Here is a 22,822-nt window from a genome sequence, read left to right on the forward strand (position 1 = left end):
GTGCAACAACATGGGCGGGCATATTTCTAAGATCAGCAATTAGAGCTTGTGCAGGAGGCTCACCTCAGAAATGTGCTAAATTTTTCTTCTTTGATAATGCTTTCAAGGACATTGCATCTATACAGAGGACATTCAACAGTGAAACCACTTTTCCTACATTACAAAATCTAGTCACATAGTAAACATGGATGACCAAAGGCCATCAATTATGGGGGATTACAGCTCACCACCATGCAGACCGAGGGACCACGATGAGCAAAGCTAAAGATTCATGGCCGACACCAATCAGCGGGACTTTCCCAACATGAGTGGTCCACATGTCAATGGACGGACGATGGCTCACTCTACTCCTTCAACAATGCCACCAGAACCCTCCCCACTTCCCCCAATCTCATTGGTTGAATCCTCCATCTTCATCCCCTCTGCACTCCCGTTGCCCCCGCTCTCGCCACCTTGGCCTTCCTGCCCAGCCGCATCCTCATCTTCCTCCTCCTCCTCCTCACTGTACTCCCCACCCGAGGTCTCCCCTTCCCTCTCCGCTGCCTCCCTGTCACCGCCCCTTCCCTCATCCTCCCTGCTCTTGCCCTCCCCTCCGACCATCGAAGTATCCTCCCCATCGTCCGATGCCTCCTCCTCCTCCTCATCCTCTTCCTCCTCATCTTCCTCCTCCCCATAATCCTCGCCCTCCTCCATCTCCTCCTCCCCAGGGATGGCCAGGCCTGCCGCTTTAGCTGCTGCGATGGCGGCCGCCCTCCCCAGCGCGAGACCTCCCGAGTTCTCCGCTATCAGCTGAAGGTAGGTGTCGAGGATGGCACTGCCGGTCGACGCAGCACCACCCCCAGAGGCGGCGGCAGCTGCTGCTGCTGCTGCCGCAGCTGCCTGCGCTTGCGCACCCACGAGAGACTGCGCAATGGAATCGATTGATCTAGTCTTGCCATTAGCCCCTCGAGGGCCATTAGCTCCATGAGGCAGACCCCGATACTGTGATGGGGCAGTTCCTGGTGGGGGAGAAGGGGCCATTTCAGATCCATATCGAGAGTTGGGCACACTTAGGTCTTCTGGGTCATCTCCACCACAGACGCTGCCACTACCTGCGCCTTCAGAATGGCGTGATGAAGATCCCCCTCGATGCTGGTGGTGGTGGTGGCTCCGGTGGTGTGGAGTGTGAACATCATCTCCCATATCCCCTCTCCCCCGGCCGCCTTCACGGTCACGTTCATCACTCCTTCCTCCAGGCCCACCAGCTGATTTAAGGTCTAGTCTTAGGTCAGAGCGCCGGGGGCCACCAGTGGGGGATGCCCTTGCAGCCAGCTCAGCAGCAGAAACCTGCAATATTAGAAAGTTAAGGTAGTTCACAAACATAATATTACAGCTACATATTCTTTCCATTTGAATTGCTCATGGAAAATCTAAATAACCCAATAATACTAGGCAACATTAATATGGCTACTGCATACATGTCAGCAATAAAAAATAAAACAATGCATGAAAATGTCAGAAATCACCAAATTTCAAAACCATTATCTAGTATATTACACACGATTTTATTTATGACAGAATTATTTTTCTACCTGTTTCATTGTAAAGGCCCAATTTAACAACAGCATGCATTAAACTTGGAAAATATGCATATGAATGAGCCAATTTTACCATAATGTACATCTATCTGCTACACATAATACAAGGCTCTAATAAAATACCATCAAATTTAAACTAGTAAAAATATCACATTTTGTGATTTAGTTTCTGGCTTACATCTACACACCCATGAGGTATGTATTTGGGTCACTCTTATTTGCATAATTAAGACAGAAGCAATTAAAAATTTAAATATTAAAATACCTCCACTCGACTACATCTTCCTTAAGTGACAATGCCCTTTTCAGAAGTTTAACTTGTTTTAATGTGATAAGATTTAGACAAATCATGTTTTGTGGAGGAATTACTGACAAATTCTGAATACAAAAACAGCTGATGACATTGCACACAAAAATATAACATGCTAGTTCATTGCACACACAACTATCATTAGAAATGTCTCAAGCCATTGATACAGTCATGGACTGCACCACTATTCAAATGGTGCTGTCATGGAAAATAATTAGAAAGAATTGGTTTAAGACAGGAGCTGGTGAGACAGTTTGAGAAAGTAAGCAAGCAATGACTTTTCAGTAAGCAGTATGAAAACCTTTGAATGTTCAATCTGTAGGTTTCCTGAAATGAAAATGATCCTGGGACCAAAGGAAGTTCAAAGGAGGAAAGGATACAAGTATGTACAGAGTTTACTTGGGGAATGGAAAGGTTAAAGACTACACATTTAAACTTAAGGTTGGAAGGGACAATATTACGTTATAATATACAATATTAATAAGGGATATATCCTTCATTTGCTGTAACCCAATGAATGGCATTTCCAAACCTATTTCCAACATGGGAGGGTCCTGCTTGAACATTCACAATCATTACGCTATTGGGAAGGCATCCTATTCCCTCATGACTGAACTATTGATTACGTAAATTTTAATGAAATAAATATGAAAATAAGTTCCTAAGTAAAGAAACAATAATGATAATAGCTTTATGTTGCCCCTGAATTTTCACAAATGATAATTAACTGGGCAACAGTTATTCTGCTGTTTCAGGCTTCACTTTGTGGAAGTATTTCATATCCATATTAAAAAGACTTGGCACTTTTCCACAGATTTAAGTAAGTAAATTTGTACCTGATGATGCCCCAAGTCAGTTAAACGCATTGTAACTTATAATAAAAATCTGTGGATAAGTACCATGTCTTTTTAATATGGATGAGCAAGTGTTGCTTACTATTCAAAATCAGAAAAATAGGTTTTAGAGAATCATATTGCATAGTTCTCATATTCTCTTAATCAAAAATGATATAATATAAAAAGGAAATTTTCAACTCATTCTGTAATTGTTCCCGGTTATCAAAGTAGCCACGGATTGATGTACTGGTGAGGATAGAATTTCCTTTGGATAACAGAGCACGATAACTTGGAAGTATGGGAGAGAGAAGGAATGAGGGGAGACGGGAAAGGGGATACAATATAGAACACCAGTTTGACAAACAAAAATGAGTGCCCTAAAACAGTTTGAAATTTCAGACCAGTGCATGATTATAAATCAATTCGTGATGATTATATGATCCCTTCCAGTCTTGCCAGCATTCAACACTTTATTCAGAATAATCACCAGCCCTAACCTTTTTTTCATCCTATGACCTACCTCTGTCCTGTGGATGAACTTGAAAGGAATTAATTATATTCTTCCCTTTTCACTTTACTTCGATCCCACCCCACTACTGTCTCCTTAATCATCACAGGATGCTCAATCCCTTTGTTCTCACGCTTTTGGGGTATCTTGCCATTGTATACAATCTGTCCAACTTAAGATGACACTCTTTCTGCTCCATGGAATCCACCATGCCAACACATCACATTCTCTCTTCTCCTCCTAGGTAAGCCCTTCACATTCATGGCCTCCCCCCCCCCCTCATACTGAACTCTGACCCTATCAACTATTGACTGCTTCACTTTCTGGCCTACTTTAATTTACTATCTTCACTTACTTTCCTCAATCAAATTTCCATCACATTCTTGACTCTTAAAAGGTTTTGCCAGCCAAATATCAATTCTAGTGCCATGTGAAACATTCATCTCATAACATTCTCCTTTTCCCATCCCAAGCTTTTGAATGATGAAGAAAACATGTCAAAGATGCCCGTGGCATTACTTTATCTGCATGAATAGAACCCGAATCCATAGTAATTGCAGTTAGAGAAAAGAAAACAACTTTTTGCATGATTATATTAGTTTTTATCTATTTGAGCTATGCACTCCACAAAACTATCCACTGTCATATTCCTTTACCGACATCACTATACATACTTGAAACCATTTGCAACTTATCTTGAAATTTTAAACCAATCTAGTTACATTGAATGAGAATGAAAACTCATAGCCCATTTAAGCCCCTCTATTTAAAGACAATGAGACCTTTAAGGAATAAATATGGCCACTGCAAGCCTTGGTGAGACAAGTGTATTTTCATATTGGTGGCAAGTATGAAGAAATTACTTGGGAAATGGAGTGCCAAAAGATGATCGCATACACATTCATAAAAATCCACTTCGCTATGATCTATGGCACACACCAGATGGGCCTACTCTGTACACACTGAAATGTCTCACTGGATGAAAAAATGATCATAAGACCATCATGACAAGTCTTCTCACTTCCAATAATGATGAAAAGTTTCTGTATTTGACTCAAAGAAAACATCCTTTCTCTATTAGCAAGCAGGCTAATAATGTCCATAGAGCAACTTCTCTGGATATTCCATTAATATATTTACTGAAATTTGTATTAATGTTTCATTTACTGATGCTCATTCAAGGAATAAAACTTCAGCCACACTTTTTTTTCAAATTCAGAAAAATTCTAGCTGATATCGATCGAGAATGAAAAATATTGCTGTGGCTTATCTTAACATAATTTTGGAGTACATCTCATTATGGGCCTGGACCTTTAGTTTTTCAGTGATAAATGTGAGAAGATTGTTTGAATGGTTCAGACAACTCCCATGTCCTTCATGGCTTCTTCTCAGTATCACCTGCATAAAAACCCTTATGTCATAATGCTGCCATCTCCCTTTTAGCCTTTAAGATCATTATGCACATGCCAAACTTTCGTCATCCACCTCTCTACTCAGTCCCTTCCGACCCAAAATCATCAGACAGCTTTAGCATGCTATTTTTTTAGTATTGTTTAGAGAACATGTTAGCACTTTGTGAAAAAGTACAGTTTATTAAGTTCCTAAAACATTCACCACAAGTACCTGGCATAAGGTGGCTCATTGCTACAGCTAAAAAAGGTACTAAAAATTCAATGAAGTTATTCGCAAATTAATTTTCAACATTTTACCAATATAAGTAATCAAAACCTTAAACAAAATCCCATGTCATTCCATCAACAAAAAGTACATTGCAACATACATTGCGCCGCCCTCGGCATTCAGCATAAAATAAGAATGTCAAGATACCCTGTGGTGAATCACAGATGCAAATAGTTCTACACATATACAGTAGCCACTTCCTGATGTGTCTTTTCAAAAAAAAATGTCCAAGCATAATTCAAATTTGACTTACCCAATGTAAATCAAAATATTCCAGTTCATTGAAACAAGCCTTAGATAAGATGAAAGTGAACAATGCATTAAAGGATATGATTATGAGATATTGAGAACCAGAGTGGTATATAAGTCACAAGTATTAATCAGGTATCAAATATTTCGACACCCGATTTGTAAATCTAATAGTGGGAAAGCCATCAAATTTTGTAACACGATTTTCATTTCTTCTAGTAAAGAAAAGCAATTTCTCGACTGTGTTCTCTTTCCCTATTACAAATTTCCTATCTCCAACTCCTCAATTTAAACATCTCTTACATAATGCACAATTTAAAAACTAGACTTGACCCACACTGGCTCTCAACAGCACCACATATTATATACATGATGGTAATTATCAAGCAATTAATGACAATTGGTCATATGAGGGGCTTTTTAGGTTCTAGCAATATTTACAGAAAAACTTCTTAAAACCACTAGAAATTTTGCAAGGGAGAACTAAAGAGGAGGAAACCAAAATTACTACAGGATTCAGAGGCCACCATTGAGTATAAAACGTAGATGGGAATTAATTTGAAGAGGGGTTTTCAAATGTGTAGACAATTTCCATGGTCTGAATATTCCTATTTAATTTCTGACAACAAGTCACTAGATGATAACATTCATCTACCAAACTAGTTCTATACATCTCACCACAACAAATATTTTAATAAGGCATTAAAAATATGCAACCTCTACAGCATAAATGCAATTATGAAATACTGTGATATTCTACCATTTATGAGGGTTTCAAATATGAAAATTTAAACAACCAAGAAATTAAAAGCACTTGACCACTGTTATCACAGTATTTTTATGCAATATATCAATCTTAATTGTATGATATATTCCACTTTGCCACCCAAAATGTTAACAATAAATTTGATGGATGCTGATTCCTGAATACTGGGTACATGAATGTGACCTAAAAAGGCCTATGCAAGAATTTCATGGATTCAGTCTGGTATGCTTTTAATTTTTAAGTAAATCTTCCAAATATGAGACGAGATCTCATGCGATTCCTTGCTCCAGGAGTGATTTAAACGAAAAAAGAATAGGAATCAACCATGGTGGCTTTTAAATGCAATAATTAAAAATAAACGGCCACACACTGTGTCTTTACAAACATCAAAATATTAATTGGCATATAATGAACAAACAAGTAGGCTGAATATATTTATGCTTCAAGGCCAACTGCAATGATGTCATATTGATATTGTGAAAATTGATGATACAATACAAAGAATTTAGCACTGGCATATTGATGGGGAAGTTTATTACTTGAAAAACTTGAGATAGATTGATTTAATTTACATATACTATATGCATTTTAATTCAAGTCAGTTCAAGAGTGGAATTTGAAATGGTATTTCCAATTATGTTACCTAAATTGGCGCCTTCAATGAATACGTATCTATGAAAGAAATTCAGTTTTGTGACATAATAAGGCTATTGTCAATTAGTCCACTTCATTATTTTTTCAACAAATTTTCCTGTTAGATATCTCTGATTTGAACGTGGTCAGTGTGACTAAAGTCACCAATTATTTTTGCTTCAACTAGAGTATAATGCATTCCAAGGATCAAAAGCAAACAATTCAAGTACTTTAACACAGGACATACATTTTTCTTAAGGACAGTTAATTGTTCAATTAGTTCAAATATTTGCCATCTCATTAAATCAACCACAGACCAATCTAACCTGATATTTTCATAAAAAATCTGTTACTACTTTGGATATGGGTATTGTTGTCAACTAAAGAGGAGTCTAATGAGTGAAGATTTAAGGATCTTGTTTTTAATGAACTAAACAATAGAATACAAAGGGGATTATAAAGTGTACGGACAATGATCTTATCAGAGGACATTTAGCTTTAGCATTCTGTAACTTGGAAACTGGAAAAATCTTTATTGTTCATTTCCTTGAGCTCGACAAAACTTGAGCTTTAAGCTCATTTTCACCAATTTACCATGTATTTCATCTAACCACTTGAAAATGTTTTTAATAAGTATCACAAATAAGATTCACACAATGATCCACTATTGGATCCATTCACACCATACATTATTTTTTTGCACAAATAGATCTTGTTGATAAATTCAAATTTTTGCCGGTGTATAAGAAATTTAAACATTTGAACACTGGATTTTCTAATGAACTTGAAAATAAGTCTAAATGCAAATTCCACATTTTTATAAAAATTAAATCACTTAAACTGTGATTAGTACATGAATCTGGCTTTAGGGAATTTTTATTTGAGGAAGTTTTACTGTGTTATGTAAGTAGCATGTTATTGGTGTCTTCTACATTGTGAAAATTACTGCTATAAATAATAGTTTTGGCATACCCTTGGAATTTGGATCGTTATCCTTGGAGAAAGGCAATTCGTCGCGCGATCATGCGACGACATGGCCTAGAATGTGATGAAGGCCAAAGTAAATCAAAGCAAAATATACTTTTGGAATTGCAAGAATTCAAACAAGTCCTGAACTGTAATTATAGCCCATAAATATTTTCAATTAAAACTAATGCACACATAAATAACTTCCTCAAATAGTAATACCAACAATGACATTGATCCTAATGCACATCGATCGATATCCACCTGGACCCAGTTTACCATTACAAGCTCAAAATATATGATTCTATGCCTATGAGACTGACTGTAAAATGATTTCATTTTAAATATTAAAAGATAATATATTACTCATGTGATGATAATAGAATCCCTGATTTTACCAAATAAAATCATACTAAAAAAGAATTTTTTCAATAATTTTTCATTTTTCTAATTAAGGTTTTCTTTGATGGTCATCTTGTCTCGGCTACTTATGGATAACTGCTCACATGAAAGTGATTACTCAACGATGGTAAAGCAATGCCATCCCTGAAGATCTAAAAGTGGAGTTTCACAGCAATTTCTTTTTGTGTCAGATATTATTTGACATATTGAAGCCAGAAATATACATCTTACATTTTTAACTCTTTATCAGTTAGTTCTTCATCCCCTTTCTTGAAAATTGACAGATTAAGCCATATCCAAAATGGCACACATATTACTTGTCAAATTGGTCCAGCTTGATCATACTTTTTGGAGATTTATTTGCAGTAAATATGAAAACTTTTGGAGGAAAATGAATTACTTGCAAAAGCTCTTTTGTACAGCAATTAATTTGATAAATACAATAATAAGAGCTACAATTTTATCGCAGTGGCCCCTAATGTTCTTGATGGTAACATATGAATAGCAGGAGTACTAGAACCTATTGATTTCATATAGAAAGTCGATTCCCTCAATTTTTTACAGACATTCCATCACTATTACTTGTGACTTACATGGTTTAATTATGTTCAAAGAACTGAAAACAAAATTCTTGGAAAAATAAAACATTAAATGATATTTTCTGTACTGCCTCAATGATATGGATGGATGAAAATATATTTTGTACAATGATATCTTTTTGGAAACTTTTAGAAGATATTTTTAGGCCTCTGCTGACAACAACTGACATTAGAAAATGGCAAAAAACAGTCCCTTCCATCCATTACATAAACCCACTAAAAAAACAGACTTTATGACCATTACCTTATTAGCACAACCTTTTTTCAGGGACAAAGAATTTTTTCATTGGATAATTCTGGGCGAGCAAAAAATTTCTCTCTGGAATCCCTAAATCATGCAGAGCCAATTATTATTTGAAATTCAAGACAATCTATTGCCGAGTGTGAAAAACCTAAGGAAATCAGTGTTCTTTAAGGAGCACTAGGTCTGAACCAGGAAAATATTAGCACCTAAAACAAAGATGAAGTAGTGAGCCAGAAAAAATTATGTTAACTAACTGTATTATAATAGCCTAGGGAGCTTTAAAAAGGAGATACTAAAGAATACGAGAAGGAGACACATACAGTCTTTAATGGTGGCAAAAACAAAAAGAAAAGGTAAAAGCCTTACAGCATGAATAGCCAAAACGATTGACTAAATAATATCATTTAAAAACATAGGGAAAATATTGCCCATTTCATTGGCACAATTTGACTTATAATGAATTTACATGATGCTTTAAGGGATGCATTTTTGGAGTAATATTGAATCATTTCTACCTCGGTATGACTGGTTTTCATAAGAGCCAGAAAATTAAAGAGACATCAAACATCAAAAATGTAAGCTTGGTGCTACATAGCTTTGAAATTTTTTAGCATGGGCACCACTGCAAGCTAAAAAATTAAATAGATATTAAAATGGATTCTCCTCCTCCAACAGTTTGTATTTTTTAAAGCATGTTTTTCTTCTTCATGTGCAACTGCTTTGCATTAGATCAATAAGGGATGCTTGATGACAAGTTTAAATGTTACACAGAGTTGCAGTTTTACATTTTTCTGGATCAGTTATTCAATGACAATAACCAGATGACCATTGATTTTTGAACAAGTTTAGTAGACACTTGCAAAACAATTTTATTTTGTAGCAACACACAACATTATTTTCCTCATTGACTTCATATTAGTGTGAAAATGCTGTAATTTTTATGACCTATATTTATATTTAACAATATGCAAAGCATCACTACTACTCTCCACACATCCTAAGGATAACCAATTTTGATATTATCCAATCTGATTTATTTTTTTCCTCTATCTTTCATTTCAACCTTCTCATCTCTTTTTTGTTCTTTACCCCTCTTCCTATTTTCTATCCATACCTTTACCAAAAGGTCGTGCACCTCTCTGAAATTGGGGGGTCAGCATTAAAATTAATACTCTAGTTGAACATGTGCTTAACTATCCATAAATACCTTTATTCTGTTTTTCATCAATTTCTACCACCCTTCCACTTACTACCACACACTTATCAAACTAGAGTGGGTGCAGACACACTAAACTGAAGTTAAATCGCATCTATAAGTCTACTATTTCATAATTTTGCAGCAAATCAATGCTTTATCATGATGGTTGGAACTATGTAGTTTCATTTTTCTTGTGGACTTCATGACATGTTAGCCAAATTGTAAACTTCTGTAACAAAAACAGGTTGACTGCTACATAACTTATCTTCAATTCCAGGATTTGCTAATACAATGATAATATATTGTTGATTTTCTTAGTTTGTGTTACATTAAAAGGCTAGCCAAGCTTCTCATTCAACAAGATGTATTACTCTCGGCCAAGACATTCAATTTCCCTAAAGTACAAGTTTTTTATGGTCAGCAATAATTCATTTTTTCAAATGCTAATTCCACCGCAAGCTGATACTGCAGGGCCTTTGGTGCTTCAATATCTTTTTGTAACAATAGTTTCTGCACCCTGTTCCAAGGAAACCACTTGTCCTAAAGTTTCCCAAAGAATTGGAATGAAACTATAGTCACCAGAAGACAAAAAATACAGTGGAGCACTGAAAGCCTTGCAGCAGCCATCAGCAAAACACTGAAAGCCTACGCCAAAATTCTACCTCAAACTTTTTCGCTTCATAGGTAATTAAAAAAATGATTTTTCATTAGCATATATAATAAAACATCTACATGAAATTACGCCATCTACATTAAAATTGCAACAAGTTTCATGATTTCTGCGGAATATTGCAATGGTGGCCCCATGATTGGCATGATATTAATATAAACATGTTAGATCAAATGAATTATAAAATTTTGTTTAAACTAATATTGCCAGCAGAAAACTATAGCATCATGCATATTTATCTTGCAAAACTGTTATGGGCTTGCCCTGGAATTTGATATTAATATAATAGCTCCACAAGCAATTTATCAATTGCTGAGAAATTTGCTTGCTGATGCATACTGCAAAAGCTAATCTTAAATTTGGTACACACACACACACCCACTTTTCTAAAAACTTTAAAATTTATGAATGTTGCATTCTTTGAATTTTACAACAGGTGGTCACAAAACACTCAAAATTGGAACAATAGAATGGAAATGCTATATTTAGTGATGAAAATGGCAATAACTGTGAAATTTAAATAAAAATCATTACATTACTTTAGAAACTTTGGATATTTTTGGACATTGGATATGAAAATGTTCTTGCACAAAATGGGTTTTAATTAGGTGAATTTGTCGTTTGGCAACTATTTTAAGCCATCAGAGCAGCTAGAAATTCCAATCACAAGCCAACTCTTACATAATATGGAATGCATAGAATGAAACATAGACACATGCACCTACCAAGCAAAGATAGAATATCGAAGATTTTTGCATGAAAAGCAATCCATTAAACAAATGCTGAATAGAAAATCAAAAATAGATTGATTTTTGAGAAGATTGGATGACAACATTTGAAACTATATCCAAATAAATTCAATAATAGGGTGGCCAGTGATTACATACTTTCTGGTTATCTGTTGGATATTCACAAATCTTTTGCCAAGGGCCAAGTTGTTTCTAGGTACCCTTGAAAAAATATTTGAATGTTTATCTAGTTATTTTTCACCCTAATATGTCTGCCAGATAACATAATACAGGGCAAACTTAGCAAATAAGGAGCAGTATAATCCATTTGTTATAACTCTTCTTCTATAGAGGATGTGGATATGCTCAATTTTTCAGGATATAAAATCAAGGGATTCAACAGTTAAGGATTGGTCCATATTTTGGAATCCAGTTGGCAGTAATAAAAAATCTGTAAAAGTTTACGTTTACCACTCTACTGGATTTGAAGGTAAATTCCATGCACCCATGAATTTTTCTATTTGAGATTATTTAGGGGACCAAAGCAGTACAGTAATTTGATTAGTGAATAACTCAACATGAACGTTTTTCATATTCCATGTTTGTCTTAGATACAAACTTATTCTTGACATACAAACTGTGATGAGTTTCTAATTCAGGATACTAATGATTACTTAATGCAAACAGAGGTATGCAATAGTAAAATTTTTTCAAAGGCAAGCATTTACAGCAATGCCATTGCTGTAAATATTTCATGTCGCAAACTTTTGAGCTTCGCTGTTCAACTCTCATAGGTACTAAAGCATAAATGCACATTTACAGCTAAATGTAATGATTGATCGAAGTTCTAATGTAATGATAGCTATTACTTTGTACATATCTAATATGCAATGGACCCAAATCCAATTTGGAGCTACTTTTATTGATAATTTTTAAACAAAAACTACAATTCTGAAGACTTTTTTAAGGTTTTCAGTTTTCAAGTATCCACAGAACTTTCTACAAATCCCAACTGGATACTTTGGTTTAATAAATGAGATGCTGATTCAGAAAATCTCTCAAGATATATTTTTTGCTCTTTGTGAATAAAATATATTGATAAACAATTTCTTATTATTTTCACAATTTCTAAATTTAGGAATGGATTACCTGATTTCCCAAAGGTAAATTTGAAAATTATGTATCGAGGTATAGAACATGTTTTTCAAGATATGCGCTCTGGATGAGAATGAATCATATACGCAGGTCAATGTACCACTGCATATCAAAGGATTCAATGGCCAGATTACTACACATAAGGGGAAATTCAAAGTTTTTAGGGATTGTATTAGCCCACAAGGTGTCTATACGAGACAAAGGGTATTGATGTTGGATGGGGTTTGGTGGAAAATTCCAGAATGCCTCCCAATACATTACCTGAAAAACTGTTGACAGTTTTACTGAGACTAAGAAATAAGACTGAGAATAAGAAAAGACTAATGGACTGAGCAAAATTAACTAATTGGTGAAGTTTAATCAGTAACCTTTCAAGCATATTTATAATATTATTGAATGAAGATTTCATAGCAAAAGAATGAAGCAAAAATTCTTTTTCCTCTGCTACTTCAAATTTTTCTGATAATAAGTATAACTCTCCAACACAGTGTTTTTCAATAATTGTTCCACTCTGGGGTATAATGAATTCAAGGATCATTGACCACCCTAAAGTTTTGATACAGTAGGTCCTCAATTTGTATCAGCGATATATGTTAGGGAGATGTGAAGCCATCTCAAATAGAATTTATCCAAAATATATTTTTCACAAATTAATTCTATTATGTAAATATAGGTACCGCCTAACAGTCTGAGTTACCAGTTTTTACATTATTTTTAGGACTCAAAACTAGATTGAACTACTAATCAAATTACAAGAATAACTATTTCATAAAAACTATGAACAATGAAATGACTCAAATCAAGGACTCACCGCAAACACAGAGAAACAAGGTTTATCTAGCAAAATTAAGATGACAATGAAGAAAAAATAGGAGAGAGTCATGTCGAGATAATGCTTTAACGTCCTCACACTTTAAAATCAAACTTGAACTAACCTTCACACCCGCCTTTGCAAGAAGGCGAGAAGCAAGCTCTGGATCAAATGGTGCTGGCATAGGTAGCACAGGCAAGTCCTTAGTACTGATACCACGATGCTGCCGAGACATGTGCGAATGCAGTGAGTTGCGTGACTTGGCCACAGTGCCACACAGAACACAGCGGTACCCTGGGCAGACAGTGTGCTTGTCCTCTAAATGGGTGCGAAGGGTGTGGGCTGAGCGGTAGATCTTGCCACACTTGGGGCAAGGCCGAGGGTCAGTTGCTCGCACCCGCATCATATCAAGGGAGCTTGCCCCAGTGCCACCTGATCCTCCGCCTCCACTTCCAGACCGCCTGCTAGACACTAGAGATGGGAAATTGCACATTTAGTAAATGACCACGTCAGAGAGGTTAAAAAAGTCACCCGAGCACCATTAATTGAGCAGTACCTTTGAATACCTTTCATGAATTTTCCAAACTTATTGCTAACAATTGTAACTGTGCAATTCTCACTCTGACACAATCCAGGGAAATGATCCAAAACTGGCATTGAAGTGTTAGGCCATACAACAGTGATTAATTCAAGGCCATGGACTTCCATGTTAATGCAGAGACAAGAGAATTCATATTATCCAACATAATTCCATTTAATGAAAATAAAAGAAAAGATGAAGTACCGAAACATTACATGTCTAGTTTGGTGAAGTTTACAGTCACATTAGTCATTTCTTTGACTTTGAATTAATTGAGTTCATTATAGTTCATTTATCTTTTTCCTTATTTCACACTGCTATGCACTTTTTATGGCTTGTAAAATGGGGAAGACCATTTTCTTTTAAACTTGAGATTCATTTTAAAAATTTTCCAAAATAACACTTTTTTCAAATCACCACGATAATGCAAATCAGAGGGATGATTAATTGCATTTTGACTGTGCTCACTAGGGATTAAACAACTAAAAAACAATTCAGACGACATATTTAATAACAATACATTTGTAAGCGACTCTTAAAATATATTCCAACTGGTAACAAAATTGCATTAAATTTAAAGTACATAAATTGTGGTTTTATGCATTACATTTACAATTTGTTGTGACTACCATTATTTATAAGAATTCTAATAATTTATTCCATAGTTTAAAACCCAAAACACATTTTGATACAGGGAAAAAATAATCATGTTTGCTAAAACAATTGGCCCTTTTATGTGGCATCCATCAATGATCTGCTTGACGAACACACTGCCATGAACATGCACTTCTTTGCATAAATGCTGTGTTTGCCATATGCCACTCCAAAATAACAATTAATAAAAGGATTCATCATTATTAGTATGTAAAAGCAAGACCTTTCCTGCAATTTAATTTGGTGTCAATTCACAATCGAGCCTACGACAGAGCAAACACATGCACACATTTCTCAGAAGAAATTACATCAGAAAATGAACAATCTTTCATTTCATGACTGACTACACTGATGTCCTACACGTCAGCTGAAAAGGTAAGCAACTAATTTCCATGGTTACTGGGTGCCTTGGCCCTCATCACCATCAGAACATCATATTAAATACCAAAATTACTGCATGAAGCATTAAGTGGCCAGCAACAAGTAGAGACCTGCCAAAACAGTAATTTTTTTAATATAACTTCAACATACAACATTTTTACCAAGCAACTTTTAATACCATAAAAAACCCTGTAGGTTGCAGCTATTTTCACAGCTTTTTCCACTATTATAAGTGATGCTTCATTGAAGGTTCATGCATCAGGATGTTTATTACTTGGATGCATCAATATGTAAAATATAACCTGTTTCACAGCAAAGGCAGGCTCATTCTTTGCTTTGAAACTAATTTTCCTCATTTCCATTATAACTCCTTCACTTCCTCAAAAGGCACCTTACTCCATCCAAATACTCTTGGGTCATTTAAAGAGACACTTCACCCAACTTCTCTTGTTGACAACACACCTGCTAAGTTTTATTTCTCCATGTAAAACTGATAATTTATCACCCCATCACATTTTCCCAAAAATGAATGGTATGCGGAAAGGTGGTGGTCTAAAAACTTAACCTTGTAGATAATGCTGAAGATAAATGGTAGCTTTTTCTTTTTATACTGAGCAAGCAGTAGACTCAAGAGAAGGAAACATTCCACGTTAATACAGAGACACTAGAGACTCAAGCTCGGCAAGTGATTCTTCTATCAATAATGGAGAAATCAGAGTAGGCATTGCATATTCATTACATTTTTCATTCTGATAATATAAAACCCGATACATAGTGGTCAACCTGAAGGCTGGTTTGGCGGCGATGGTAGAGTCCATGCAATACTGGGCCCAGATTGTTTCCCTGTGCTGCTAATAGTTTCCCAGAAAGTTGTTGTGGCCAAATAATCACACAGCTTGAGTGAAGCTGAGGGTGCCCAAGAATCGAACCCGGGACCTCTAGTCAATAGCCCAATGCCCTATCTACCCCTGGACTAGCATGTCCCACCATTATGATATTAGGTAGTGGAAAAAACATTGTGAGTTCTTAGAATGTCCCATTTATTGCCTCTTGGTGGAATTAGCAGATCATCATCAGTAGTCAGTCATCTTACTTATCACCCCTCAATGGTTTATGTGCAGAGACAGACATTAATTTGATTTGGGAGTATATTAAATTCTGAGCCGACTGGAGATGAACTGAAGTCAGGAAATGAGTGAATATTTTAGCCAATGGCTCAGATAAGATGAAGAGCTAGCAGTATGAAAATGGGGCACAAAAAATGTAATTTATATTCACTTGGAAAACCATTTAAAGTAAGTCAAGTCACAATGTTTCCAAGAATTTTCTTGAAATGCAAGAATTCACATTCAAATGAGCAAACACATATTTTGATGCTATATTGTTATTCAGCCATAGTATATCAGCATATCATTTTCAGTTTAAAACTATTGTAATTACCATGAAATATATTAATTTGAACACAACAATGCATCTGAACTTACAGCTATGCCAAAACCTAAAACAGCAAAGCTGCTATTAATTGATGATACTTTGATATTCAAAGACTCCATACATAAAATTGTCAAGTAAATGTAATTGAAGTCCAAATACTATTATTAACAAGTAAAATAAATGGAACCCAACTGTAGGTAAAAACTCCAATGTCTGCAAAAATTGCAAATCTAATAAAAAACAGAAACATCAATTATTCCTATGCATTGATTTATGGGGAAAATATCACACATCATGGTCCAATTCACATAAGGCAAAAACACACATGAAGACACTTGCAGTGGAATTTTTATGGGAAAACTATGTCCATGTCAATTTCAATCATAGGCCCTGCCCTTAATATTTCCTCGAAGGAGTCCCCATTGAGGAATGCAATAATTAATTACAAACAGACATAGTGATTCACAGGTAAACTAATCCCTGACAAGGACAAACCACAATCAAGCAAAATTTCCTTAAAGTGGTTTGTGAAGTGTTTAAGACAAATGCCATTGACCAAATATGAGGAATCCAAATACAAAACAGAATAGGCCCTCACGCACATCAGCAACAACATGAATTTTTTTGTCTTATGAAGAATTAATTTAAATTAAAAAGGAATGCGAAATATAACACATTGAAAAACAGAAAATACCTTTAATTAGGGACAGGAGGGAAAAATTAAATAAAGGCATGGAAAATGGCACAATGAATATGCATATCTAATTCTGTCGGCAATACCCCTGTGAGGAACCACTAAGGCTAGGGCGACTGTGAACTGTGGCTTTCATGGGCACGGAATTAGTTTTCCAATATTCAACAATCATAAGTTTGAGAAGGCTCTACCAGGGTAAATATTTTTTTGTGCTTCAGCATTAGGTGTGCCAGTCGAACCCTAGTGAGGATTCTTTTTATAGTAACTCACCACATAGGAATTAATGAATGTTTGTGCATTGTTAATTAGGTTCATGAAGAGTAATTAACAACACTATGCCCATCGAATTTCTATCCGCAACTATACTTATTAATTCCTTATGGCCACAGAAGATCAAATACCCAATGTAACAGGAGAAACACAGAAAAATGTAAAGAGAATAAAAAATTTCCAAGAAGAAAAATCAATTGAAATAAGCCTGCAATGGTGTTTGATGTAAGAAGTAATGATGTAACAATTTTATTAGATAACAACTATCTCTGATGCATATGTACATATATGAATGAGATTATTACATTTGATGATAACCTTTCATACTAAGCAGCAAAAATATCCTTGCTTGAGATTCTAGGGCCAGAGACTAATAGGGAATACCAAAACTCAATGAGATTTTTGAAAATTAAACAATCTCAATAAATTCCATTAAATACCATATAAACATTGTCAAATCTACAAGGCACCCTACAAGCAACAGAAATGACGTGTGGCAGGGAGTTAATCCATACTAGTCGTGCACAATCCACATTAATCATTACATAACCTAAGCACCATTGTACGTTGAATTTGAACTGGAAGAGAGCTTAATAATCCAAAATATCATACACAAGCTTAAAACAGCTTCACATGAACCTTTAATTGGTTAAAATTATAGCCGTAAAATTTTTGCAATTAAAAGTTTGTCCTGTATTATTATGACTAATCCTGTATCATATGAATTGTAAAATTATTGCTTTCCGCATACCCCTATATCTAATGTAATGGTGTTCCTTGCTGGATGTAATGTATCGGAATTTGGAAACCCCGAACAGAGTAACCACTCCCAATGAATTATCCACTCCTTTTTTCTAAAGGTGATGTAATATTTCTCAGGATAAAATTAAAAGCATACATATTTTCAATTTGATAAGGTTTTTAAGAAGTGTTTTTTTTTTCATTAAAATAAGTTATACACTCACAATTGATTCAAGTTTTCCAAGTATGCCAGGGAATTTGAAAATTATACTACGTAATTCATTACCTGTGAAAATTCAGATTTATATTTACTAACAGCCATAATGCAACTTGGGCTATTTTAAAGATTATTCAATTACATTGGATTACATAAGAGTACAAGGGTTCTGAACTTTTTCTCTACTCAGTATAATTAACAAATTGAATCATTATTGGCTATGAAATAATCATAACTTTGCATCAAAAATATAATACAGTAATACTGTCATCAAAGATCTAACAGCCACTCGCAAAGGAAAAATGTCTAGTATGAGTAATGCCCATAGAATGACAATTTTAATTTCTCCCCTGCAATAGGAACTAAGAAAATGTTGTGATCCCTTAATTATATTTAAGCAATTAAAAAGAGAGAGGCATTATCACAGGTTAAGAATAACTTTTTACCTATTTATTACTTTTATTCAATGGTAGTGAGATACTTTATTTGCTTTCACCAAAACCCATTCCCTGGCCAGAAATAGGGATGTTCACAAGTATAGTACAGGGGTAGGGATGATCTTCATCATGGCCACTGTCCAGTAGCGGTACTACAAGAAACCCCAGAAGTTTTAGGAAAATTGATCTTTAATCAACTTCCTGAAGAGCTAAAACAAATACTTCTCCAAGTATATAATTTAAAGTCTTCAGAAAGTTTTAAAAGTTTACAAAAGTATGACTGAAAATAATTGCATACAATGCTCCACGCAAACCAATGCTCGGCGAAAAGATCACTATGAGTGAAAGGGGCATTTTATGGCAACATGCCCACTGGTAACTTCAAATCATTATTTTTGCATAAAGTTAAAAAGATACCTCCATTAAAATATGTGACTATCAATGAAAACTCATAGCATGATTTAAATAAAAACTTTGCAGGTGAACATGATACTAAGAGTTTTCGCACTCCCTTGAAAATTGGAAAATAATACTATAAAATGTGAATAGAATCTCATGAGCAGAAGTAACAGACTGACATTATAACTGTCTTCTTTATATTAGTTAACATGACTCATATTGCCAAATTAGAGCAACTATCATCATTTGTGTAAAATGTAATGCAAGAAATATCAACATTAAACATGTACACCAGTTTCATCACATCAATAATTCACAGAAATGGGCTGTTTTTTGAACTTCACTGAATATCATCACCAAAATTGCACGAGGCCAGCATTCTTTTTGCCCCCATTCTTTGCATACTGAATGGAGATGCTGCCATTTCAGATAATCTACCTTATGGTTTAAGTTAACAAGTGCACATTAAAATGAGAGAAAAGCAATAGTGGCTTCAATGACAATGAACATGACACAACCAAACATTATACAATATAAAGGCCACCACACTCAACATCTATTAGTGTCTCAACATTGTCAAAATTAAAATGATCACATTTCTGACAAACTATGCACAAATTTGTGCAAGATTGAAAGTTTTGGTAGAGGCAACTACTCAAAGAGTAAAAACTTGAATTCCAATTCAACTGTTATTTAAACATAATAACAAAGCCATATTCTTCATGCTTACGTAGTGATAAAATGTTATATTTCTAAATTATCATTTAATTAAAATAGATCAAATAGATTTACAAATGCTACAGATATTGTCATTTACATGTGATATTGTAACAATTTACAACCTAGTATAATTTACTTTCCAAGTCAAGGTAATGCCCACAACTTATTTATAAAACCTATGCAATGATTACTTAGAGGAACAGTAATGCATAGAATATCCACATTCCTTAGTATTTTTTTCATGAATAATGGCATTTGAGCTGCTCTTAAAATCTAGTCATATACAAATATATTAGGAGTTTCCACAATTCCTTTCATTGGGAAAATACTGATGACTTTACCCTTGCTATACTTTTTCCAAAGAAATAAATTTATGAAAAATTTCTGAAGATAATTGAAATTAACGATTCTGAATCTTTATTCAGACCATAATAGAGGCCAAGTTTTATAAATTACAAGGTCAATATGAGCTCAATGAGAATAATTTGCAGAGGTTGGAGTAACTAAGAGTCTATGGATGGACAATGCTAGGATATTTCTGACTTTAAAAAAATAAACTGAGACAAGTTTTAAGATATATTCTAAAACAAATTATATTACATTTTCCTTTCTGCTGTTAGAAAGAGGTCAACTCAAATAAATAAAGCAAGAATATAGAAAATTCCAAACAATTCTTAACAAAAGAAACAACTTTTAAATTATTCAGGAGTTCTCTCAGACTAGTCACTTCTTTCAGATGATTTAATAGTTTCTTTTATGAACCAAACAGCATTGCAGATTGTCTTCAAATAAACTTGATTAACTAACAATCAATTTCACATCTCAGTTTCTCAATCCATTTTATTTAGTTAAAACTACTAGATGCACGCCTTTTTTATCTTCTAACTTATCACTACCATAAAGTAATGCAAACCATTATTGACAAACGGCTGGGTTTGGTAAACTGTTTCTACTAGTAAAGTGTTCTAGTTCATCCATTAGAATTTACATCTGAAAATTGATTGGTAGTCAATCTCAAATTCAATGCCAACTCTTATGAGCTGAAAGTTTTTCTTTCAACATCCCTCTCTACTTGGTTTGCGTTTCTTTCTCGGACTTTCTCACTTTTCATTTCCTTCCATTTTTCATTAATTACCTTTCTTACAAATACACCATTAAGGTATACTTGTGTCGCATTTACGTAATGATACTTATTAATTAAGGATCACATGCTCATGATTGATAAGAAAATAGATTTTTACAATTATGCACAGCTGTCTAAGCACTTGGATGACCAAAGCTAATTGCTGGCTACTCAATATAGTACAAGGGTGGTCCCAGAAGTACCTGGCCTGACCTAGAGATGGCGGTAGTTGTTTAAGAAATATCACTGTATTAGAAAGTATGCAATCTACAAACCATATGTCTCAAGTTTGAAGACAGTATGTTGTTTCGTATTTGTTTGGCACCCATCAATAGTGAACGTTTTCAGTGAATTTGTGAAAATGGAGATAATTGGCCACCATTATGTGATACAATACTTTTATTTGGAAGGCCTCAGCCCAACCAATATAAACTTAACTGGATTCTACTCTGGGTGGTTCTCCGCCTTTGTTTACAACAGTAAAATATTGGGTAGTAGAGTTTAAAAGAGGCCGCACGAGCTGTCAAGACGATAATCGCATTGGTCAACCAAATGAGGTGATGACTCCAGAAACGGTGAAGAAAATCCAAGTGATACTGGATGATCGTCGACGGAAATTGCGCGAGCTAGCAGACATATTAGGAATTTCAATAAGTGCGGTGCATTGCATATTAACTGAAAATTTGGACATGAGAAAGCTGTGTACAAGATAGGTGCCGCGTTTGCTCACATTCAAGCAAAAACAGTGTTGTGAAGATGTTTCTATTTAGGGTTTAGCAAAGTTTCACAGCAACAAAGCAGAATTTTTGTGCCGTTTCATAACCATGGATGAAACATGGGTCCAATACTTCACACCCAAGACAGAAGAATAATCATAACAATTAATTCAAAAAGGAGAACTGGCTCCAAAGAAGGAGAGGACCGTTTTATCTGCAGGCAAGGTCATGGCATCTGTTTTTGGGGATGGGCGAGGGATAATTTTCACTAACTATCTTGATTGAGGAAAACTATCAACGGCGAGTATTATGCAAACTTATTGCAATGTTCGAGCAAAGAAATAAAACAAAAGTGGCCGCATTTGGCTAAGAAGAAAGTGCTGTTTCATCAAGACAATGCACCAGCTCACGAATCCGTTATTGCACAGGCCAAAATACATGAATTTAAGTTTGAATTGCGACCTCATTCACCCTATTCACTAGATTTAACCCCCCCGGATTATTTTCAGTTCGCAAACTTTAAAAAAATGGCTTGGTGGTCAACGATTTTTCAACCGTGAAGAAGTGATGTCGGCAGTTAATGTCTATTTTGAAGAGCAAAACAATTCTTATTATAAAGATAGTATCGAACTTAATGAACATCGCTGAGTAAAGTTTATTTAGCTGAAATGAGATAATGTTGAAAAATAAATACATTTTTTCCAAAATTTTTGTGTCTACTTCGTTGGGTCGGGTACTTCTGGGATTACCTTCGTATGGTATGACATAGTTTAATAGGCTACTGGGGCCAACATAAGACCTATTGGTGTTCCCTTCAAAATACAAATATCCAATTTCAATTGGGAAATACGAACTGTGATTCCTTCCCTTCTTAGAAACAATACATGCATCTAAATATGTGATGAGGTTAAATTGCAATAATATTTGCAATTAGAGGTAGCTAATATTTGATTTTACATTTTGGATATAAGTATTTTCCAGGGTACTCTCTTAATTCATTTGATTATTTCACCTATGACCATAAAATATTAGGTATTATCAATATTAATGGTTGCCATAGAACTTATGTTTAATATCCACATTTGGAAAAATTGGGCTGAGGGGGGAAACATATTCTTGCAAGA

The 22,822-nt window shown here is 34.9% G+C and overlaps 1 protein-coding gene across 1 annotated transcript in view; it reads right to left on the bottom strand.

The window, feature by feature from the left end:
- Positions 1-339: 339 nt before the first annotated feature.
- Positions 340-22,822, bottom strand: part of LOC139696837 (protein abrupt-like) — a 51,653-nt gene continuing 29,170 nt past the window's right edge. Inside the window, exons 7-9 of the mRNA XM_071595721.1 lie at positions 13,457-13,803; positions 7,532-7,597; positions 340-1,326 (exon numbers count right to left, since the gene is read on the bottom strand). Of these exons, the coding sequence (XP_071451822.1) occupies positions 340-1,326; positions 7,532-7,597; positions 13,457-13,803 (1,400 nt within the window). The remainder of the gene's footprint in view (positions 1,327-7,531; positions 7,598-13,456; positions 13,804-22,822) is intronic.

This window comes from Hetaerina americana, unplaced genomic scaffold (assembly GCF_022747635.1).
Source record: "Hetaerina americana unplaced genomic scaffold, ioHetAmer1.1.p SCAF_1, whole genome shotgun sequence".
Lineage (NCBI taxonomy): Eukaryota > Metazoa > Arthropoda > Insecta > Odonata > Calopterygidae > Hetaerina > Hetaerina americana.